Genomic DNA, 8523 nt, shown 5'->3' with positions numbered 1-8523 from the left:
AAGCCACCCCCATTGGGTCACTCCTATCGATATCCCACCACAATTTTACAAATAGTTTCAAAATTATCATTTTCATTATAAACAAACCCAAACCCAAGCCATAATAATTTAATAATTACTTTTTAGAACTGAAATATTTTGATCGTTTTCCTGTCCTTTCGAAGCACAAACACAAACATAGAGTTAATCAACTCCACGAAAAATTATTTTCATTCATTTCTAACATTTAAACATAATAATTAATTCGTATCATAACTAAATTTCAAGACTGACAACCATTTTCATTCATTTTTAACCTTCAGACATGATAATTAATTCATGTCATCAATCATGATCTAACTTCCAATTAGATGAATTACAGTGTCGATTAGTTGATAAGAGTTGACCTACTCCATGCTTAGCAGCATCCTATATCTATAGACTTAAATATCAAGAGAGGAGGTAAATGAAGAATAAAGCACCCGTTTATTGCTTAACAAACATCATAGAACAAATAATCTTAGTAATAAATGCAACCAGTATACCAAACAAGTACAATACGTGGAAATAGGAGTTCGAACACGACCTAAACACATGCCTTAATCGGTTGAATTACGACTCTAAATAACTCACAGATAGCTTCGATTGAAAAAAACCCAATTTGTACAAAATAATAAATAAATAAATAAATAAATAAACTCAAACTTCTAACCAAGAGTTGCTAATTACCATGAATCACACGACCTTGTACCAGAGCAAATCTACCAATAGGTACACATGCACAAATATGTCCATAATTTACCACAAAATTATCTAAAAGAACAATATGTAAATATAATGTACTCGACAATTCGACTCAAATAAACAGAAACATTACTAACTCAATTGAAAGACCATATTCATTATCCTATTGCAGTCTGTAAGGAGTCAGCATCAACGGACTTTCAAACGTGGGCTTGAATAACCAGTAATCCAACGGTCCAACACTCCCTCCCACTTCCAGGAAAGGGGGGAGTAGAGAAGGGTTTGAACAAAACTAAGATGATCATTATGATTTGACATCCCATATTAAAAACTGGACAGAGAACTCGGATCTTGGGCCGATTATGGCTATAACAGTTTTTACATCATTTACAATCATTAGTTAGCTAAGCACTTGAAGCCTTCTCCACGGGAGAAGATTCAGCACCATCTGCCAACTTAGCGCGCTTCGCTTCGTAATCTTTGACAGCAGCCTTGATAGCATCTTCAGCAAGCATGCTGCAGTGCAACTTTACAGGCGGAAGGGAGAGATGTTTTGCGATTTCCCTGCAGCATGAGTACACACCCAAGTCACTTCATAAGCCAGAAACTTCCAGCTAAAGGGCTTGTTAGCACCATAATGCAATCTATCAAATTCAGTATTCACAAAACCACCAAATATTCACGAATGCATTTTTCTCCATTAGAGCGAGTTTTCTCGTTAAAAAACAAATTGAGAAGGGGTGCATTGATAGAAGAAACAGGGGTGGCTGCTTAAAAGCTAAAACCATGTTGATAATTTTATTTTTGTATTATTATTTGAAAAGAATCTCAGGAGACATTTAAAATTGCAAGCTTCTGGTTCGTCATCCTAAACCAATTAACTTATGACATCATGACTCCCTGAAATACAAGGATCGTTCAGTGCACAAAGAAACACAAATTGTTAGTTGTTAGTGTTAGACTAACAGACTAAGATGCAATATGCTGTAAATGTTTTTCCTTTTTTTTCTTTTTTTTTTTGAATAAGTAACAGAGACATTATCATATGCTCTAAATGTAAGACTGAAGTTTTAAGATGGTCAGCAGTGGTCGTGCATGTTTCCATGAATAATTTCACACATATTACCTTTAAACCTATTGGTCATATCCTATTAGTTGTAGATGACGATTGGATAGAACCCACACCAAAATGACTTTTGAAGTGCTTATAAGTACCTTTTCAAAAGGAAAATAAGTTCATACCAAATCAAGAGCTCCACTAAGAATGTTCAAGAACATTTTTGGCCATCTAGCCAAACATTACAATGATTTTCACAATAGTTAAAACCATGCTAAAAACGCCTTCATACCAAGTTAAGAAATTAACTTCCCTCCATCTTCCCCAGGAAGGGACACATCACCATCATCCCCAACGAACAAGGAGAAAATATGTACATATAAATGGTAGGGAGAAAGAACTAGCAGACAAACTGCCTATGCCAGATCTCATAAATGAAGTCAATCACAAAGATAACATGCTAAGCCCCAATTTCAATGCTAAAAAAATAATTGTTTCAGTATTGCAACCAAGGGAGGGATACAAGAGGTGACACCAATGGCATAACTAGTAGATAAACATCTAATGAACAATGGAAGGAAAGCACACTGAACAATAATGAAATGACAAGTTTGTGATGGATGTACTCACGAATTTTTAATGGTTAAGGCTTCTTCCATTTGTTTTCCTTTCACCATTTCTGTCGCTGCAAGTTCAAAATCCACATATAACATATTAGTAAAGGTCTCTGTACCCATATGACCAAATCGTCACCAAAAGATCCACAATCCATCTCCAGTCCAAAAATAATAAGATACAACCCCTCAAAACCCATTGAGAGGACATAAATATAATTTAATAAACTCAGTAGAAGTACCAAAGATTGTAAAGGAACACATACAGAAAATCACGATGTGCAGAGAGATAAACTCACACAATTCCATCAGCAAAAAAACTTAGTTTCCTCTTTGTGGAGGCAAGAGACAAAAAGGCCCAGATTTTCATTGTGCATATTCAGAACAGTAACAAGAGAGAATGGCATTTCCATCGGCCTTGGATAGCCACATTAGATGGCCATGAGCCATGACAAGACTCCCTAGGCGTCCAGGAGAGTGACATACCATGGCACTCACCATGGTGACATTTCCGACGATAACTACAATAATATTTTCGTCCACTCAATGAACCTCAAGAGCCATTTATTCTAAGGGGCATTTCCCAATCATTTACCATAAATATTCCGTAAGAATACCCCAACAAAAAAATACAATTAGAGCCCATTTGGTAACTGTTCCCGTTTGTTTCTTCTTGCTTCTTTTTTTCTTTAATAAAGAAAAAACATAATTGCATTTGGTAACTCTTTCTTGTTAATAATTTTTTTTTTTTTTGAAGAAACAAGAAACTTCATTTTGTTGAAAACCGGAAATTTCTATACAATTTTGGGAATGTATCTTAAAAAGAATGAGGAACAAGAAACATTGCCAAATGCTTAAGTTTCTCAATAAAACTAAACCAGAAACGAGAACAGGCCATAATGACAACTCTTGATGCAGTAAATCCAAAACCAGGTACAGAAATTCCGGTGCTTGAGTCACTTTCTGAATCGTGTAACTTGAATGGAATAACATGCCGATGGCAAGCAATTTATCCCAACTTCCAATGGAACCCAGATATCGAGTCCACGACAACAATTAAAAAAAAAGGTACGAGGTTGAAAAATCCACACCCCACCCAGGAATCCGAAAAGACCTCCAACCAAGAAATGATCGGCTGTCAAAACATATGGTACGGCGATAAAAGCGTCCGAGGACGAAAGAAAAATGCTTCGCGGGGAACTCGTTTCATGTCGGCGTATTCGTGCCGGTTAGACGTCGGCTGAGTTCGAGCGGGGGTAGCATTCCGGTCTTAAGCAAAGCCGTCCTGCCGAGCTCGGGGGCAATGCGTCTTTCCCATTGATCGAAAGAGATCGGGGGACAGGTTCCCCCGAGCCTCCCCCAGGGGGGCATCTCGGTATGGGGTTGGATCATCGGCCCAGGTGACACTAACCATGTAAATCGCCTCCTTGCTATCTTCAAAAAAAAGCGAGATAGATTCGACTATTTGGTCAGGACGAATGAGTGGCTGTGCAGGCCAACTGCAACTCGATTGGAGGAAAGGGCTGCGAGGTGACCCCAAAAATCCTAACAAAGACCTAAAAAGTAATTTTAAAAAATCCAGCATAACAACGACGATACAAAAAATTAAAGAAATATATATACATTCACATCACAAAATCCTGCACTAGTAAAAAATTTAGCGCGTTTCCGATTCTATTCCCTCGTTCCAGAGATTAAGAATTGCGCTCAACTTCTCTCAGGAAAAAAATAATAAAGAATAGAAAAGAAAAGAAAAAAAAACGAACCCAATGACGAGGAAGCAATCGCCGAACCGCAGCCGAACGTCTTGAAGCAAGCGTCTACGACCTTACCAGTCTTGTCATCAACCTTGATCTGGAGCTTCATAACATCGCCACACGCGGGCGCACCGACGAGACCCGTGCCGACCGTCGGATCGTTCTTATCAAACGATCCGACGTTTCGAGGGTTGTTGTAGTGATCAATAACCCTCTCGTGGTAGAAACGTGGGAAGATTTGAAAGGCCGGCGATGGCAAATCCCCGGACGCTATCCCTAGAAGCCGCTTCGTACTGAGCCTCAACATTTTCACCGCTTTCGCTCTCTCCCGGAGTTCTGGAGACTGGGTTTTTTTTTTTAACAGACGAAAATATGAAATTTGGATTATAAATCCCCCACGCTGGTGATGGCGGTGATTGGTAAATCCATTAAACACGTGGACGGTTGAGATGAATTCGATTTTTATGCTCCTCTGGCGATATCTTCGAATCTTTTCTCACGTTTTAACTGGATGCGGTTAAAATATCTTTTCGTCCGGAATCTCTTGGGCTTGATTGATGTGACCCATTTCAAAATCTTTCACATATGGGCCTACATGGGCTTGATGGGTTCGTCAAGAACTGCCCAGTTCTGAAATCTTTCATCGATGGCCCATGTGGGCCTGGTTGGGCCATGAACCCAATGTCGATGATTGATTGATAATTAATGGCATTAATAAAATATTTTCATATTAATCATATATATATTCTTTTTCTTTTTTGAGTACACAAAGATTATTAATTTAATCTGAGAGTTATTATACCTTTTTTAAATGTTACCATTTAGTGGTAGATATTTGAAATGACAGTATTTAAGTTATGCTTAGATCAGCAGAGTATTAACGAAACTTTTATTTTTTAATTTTCTTTTTCTTGAGTTCAACAAATGAGAGGTGATAGATTTAATCCTCAACTCCAGGAAAACTAGTAGTTGTTCTATCACTGAGTTATGTTCGGATCAGTTAAACTTTTGTTATTAAGATACGTTTATACGTAAATTTTGGTAAAGATATATATATGAAAACAGCTCCCTTGCGAAGACTTCGATTTAGAATTTTTTCAAATGAGCATAGTTCAACAGTAATTGACATCTACTTCTTTTTTTGAGATTATAAATTTATTGTACTAAAAAAAACATTCATATTGAAACTTATAAGCTATAACTTTAAATAAATGAAGAGATATAATCTAAGGTGCATGGTGCATGAATTTGTAAAAGAACTATTGCTCATTAAATAATATCATCCTAAAACAAAAATTGAGAGGGGGTGATAAATTGAAATTGCAATTTGGTATCCATATCTTCGTCTTTCTTTTAAAATATCGATCCTCCATCAAGAATCATATATATTGTTTTGCCTCACCTAAATTTTGTCTAATTCGAACATTCTAGCCCAGTTTATTCATCATACCATGCTAAACAAATATCACATAACAATATTGTCTAATGCATAAAATTATTATTAATTTAACCTATTATAAGACAACAGATCTTCTAATCGTTCATTTGAGCCGACGTAGGTTCATTTCCGAACCTTACCCAAATATTATTATATACTAAAGATCTTCTCCAATACATCAAGATGATGTTGGACACTATATTTACATCATTAACGATCCTACGACTAGAAAATCCCCCTTCAAACAATCGTCCATCTAAAATTCTCTCTCGACGCATAAAGTTTACTTTTGAAAAAATCGTTTCGTGCGCGAGCTATCACCGAGCAATCTTTTTGTCATTTGGATGACTTGTGCACTAGAAAAAATGCGTTTTGTAATGGAAGTTTGGGGAATGCGCAACACCTTCAAAGGCAGGACAAAAAGCAGAGATCACAATGACCATAACCATGCATCTTTAAACAAAAGTTCTAAAAGAAAAGAAAAAACCATCATCTCAAAGCTTGGAAGAGTCCTCCCATTATGAGCCATGGCTTGCCCAATTCCCCTTTTTCTGCCCATTATTGATTTGAAAGCCTTTCACTTTTTGCATTATTAAAGAGACCTACCCATCCCCAATATCCCATGTATATATACTTTTTGAGATTCACTCCCCGTTTCAACCATTCGTCTCGTAAAGTTTAGTTGATAATATCGAGTTCGAGTTTGATCTCTTTTCATACTTATACACACTATCTATATGTGTAAAAGAACTCTCTCGAAAAAATTAAAACCCAAAATATAAAGCCACAAATCGATATCTCATGTTGATTCAAGAGAATATAAGTACTACAAGCGTACTTAGATCCATAATTGAACGTCTATTGATGGGATTTGATCTTCCCCGTTTAGATAGATCACGATTTTTCTTTAGTTTCTTAAGTTCTCCTTTTCTGTAAAATGTAGAATAAGATGCAAATTTCGGAGAGAAATTGATCGTGATGGGTTGTCTAACACTACGGACCATAACCCTCTTTCTAACTAACCAAAAACTACTAGTTCGTTACAATTTTTGATTAATTTTGATTCGGCCTCTCATCAAATTAGAAATAAACTTATGATATCTACACATTTCACCTATGTCATTTTATAATTAATTACTCTGCAGTGTCAAAACTTACCCATAATTTTATTACTTCCCTTGGTCTAGTTAAATAGCAAGAAAAATACATTAAATGGAATCAACTCTTAAAAGGAGACAAGGTATTCACTCTAGTCAAAACATTTTCTATTCTAAAGTTTTTTAATGGTGTCAATTCTTTCAACGTTTTTCTTTATTTAAGTATTTCTAATTTCTCATTATGATTTTGGGCTTCTTTTTTCTATGACCATTTGTTTTGGTCAAAAAAGTAAAGACTGAAAAATAAATTCATATACATAATAATAGTGTTTTTCGAAATACTTTGATTTAATCAAACAGTGAGACTTCGACGTCTTATTCAATTCAAAGTTTTGAGTACTTAAGAAGATCATGGAAGAAGTAATACATCAAAAATAAAATCAAATGTATCTCAAGATTGTTTTCCTTTAAATATTCTCTCCCGACATATTTTTTAAATTCATATCTACTCACGAGTAATCTTAGGTACTTGTAATTAATTTTTTTAACCTTATATTACACCACCAAATTGGGAGAAATTAAAGAGATGGGTCAATTCAAACACTTAACACAAATGAACAAATTATATGGCCACCAAACCGATGAACAATTCATGAAAGCTCAGTGCACGTAGTTGATTAATGCCCTAAAATACAAGAGGCCAAAACATAAAGAAAAAGAAAATAAAAGTTGTTAAAAAAAAGTGTTAGCTATCTTCAACTCAATCATGCATTTGTATCATTATGAACAAACCACATCATACATCATTGGTCTGGCATTTGTATAACTATCTTTTAGGTTGCTTTTTTCCTTTGCATAAGAATGGCAAGAAAATTTAACGCCCACTAGAGTGAAAATTACAATTGTCTTGACTTTTGCATCAATGAACGTTTCTTAAGTTTTGTATATTTGTTCTCGTACCCTTTCTCATGCCTACACGATGGTAGGGGCAAAATAAGTGCAAACCTGTGGCCCTCCCCAACTAAGATATATATGTCTAGGGATTGGTTCGAATACGTCGTGGATGATAACATTCAGTCCCACAATAGAAATAGAGCTTAGCTCAACTCCGAGACCTAAAAAAGATTCCAACTTACAAGAAGATTCAGTGACATTTGACAAAAAGGGTCCATTGCGCTATCAAATGATCTCTCATTTGCTGGCAAGAAATCTACTAACGATAGGTATAAGTGCTGAAGTTACAGTGCTACATATCCTAATGCTCCCTTTATAAAAAGAGAAATTCCACCCTCTCGAAGATACATAATTTTTTGCATTCAACTTTAGCTCAACTCGATGCCAGCTCAAAGTAAGCTTTAGAAGTTTTGGAGTGTGCGTGACTGAACGATATGTCAATACAAGATTCTACTTTCGGGTTACCAACTAAACCTACGTCATTTTCTTATAAATCGTCGGCTGACGTATCAAGCAAACTAAAACTGTGCCGATCAAATTACAGAATGACATGAGATTTTTAAAAACAAAAATATTTTGGTGGCGCTGATAATTATTTTATATTTAGAGCACGGTAGAAATGGAATACCGTTCTTATATCAATTTTGAATCACCTTTATCAACATGGCATATAGGAAATTATTAAGAAAAAAGAAATAGAAATTTAGTTCTAAATTATATAGCATCGGGATCTTTGTGTGAACATGTAATTTAACAATGGTTTGGAAGTGTTGCCTTCAAAGTCATAATCAAGAGAATTTTGTCAGGTTTGATATTGCACTTAAAAAAGAGCTTGAGATTGATGTTGCTTTTGCTTTTGCAAAATGATTGAAATTAAAATTAA

The 8523-nt window shown here is 35.6% G+C and overlaps 1 protein-coding gene across 1 annotated transcript; it reads right to left on the bottom strand.

Moving 5' to 3' along the window:
• Positions 1–757: 757 nt before the first annotated feature.
• LOC111009078 (uncharacterized) lies at positions 758–4526 on the bottom strand. Its single transcript, XM_088121991.1, has 3 exons — positions 4161–4526; positions 2411–2465; positions 758–1287 (listed from the first exon to the last, which is right to left on the bottom strand). Exons 1-3 carry the CDS (start codon positions 4456–4458, stop codon positions 1128–1130), a joined length of 513 nt encoding a protein of 170 aa, XP_087978117.1. The 5' UTR covers positions 4459–4526; the 3' UTR covers positions 758–1127.
• Positions 4527–8523: the final 3997 nt, after the last annotated feature.

Source organism: Momordica charantia (genome assembly GCF_013281855.1).
Source record: "Momordica charantia cultivar OHB3-1 chromosome 3 unlocalized genomic scaffold, Mcharantia_2.0 BLBB01000003.1, whole genome shotgun sequence".
Lineage (NCBI taxonomy): Eukaryota > Viridiplantae > Streptophyta > Magnoliopsida > Cucurbitales > Cucurbitaceae > Momordica > Momordica charantia.
The sequence above is the reverse complement of the archived record's forward strand: the minus strand, read 5'-3'. Positions and strand labels throughout refer to the sequence as shown.

Coding starts and splice junctions, on each gene's coding strand:
- LOC111009078 (XM_088121991.1), bottom strand. CDS start 4,458: ATGTTGAGGCTCAGTACGAAGCGGCTTCTAGGGATAGCGTCCGGGGAT. Junction 2,466..4,160: donor GATTGCTTCCTCGTCATTGG/GTTCGTTTTTTT, acceptor TTGAACTTGCAG/CGACAGAAATGGTGAAAGGA. Junction 1,288..2,410: donor GCCTTAACCATTAAAAATTC/GTGAGTACATCC, acceptor CTCATGCTGCAG/GGAAATCGCAAAACATCTCT.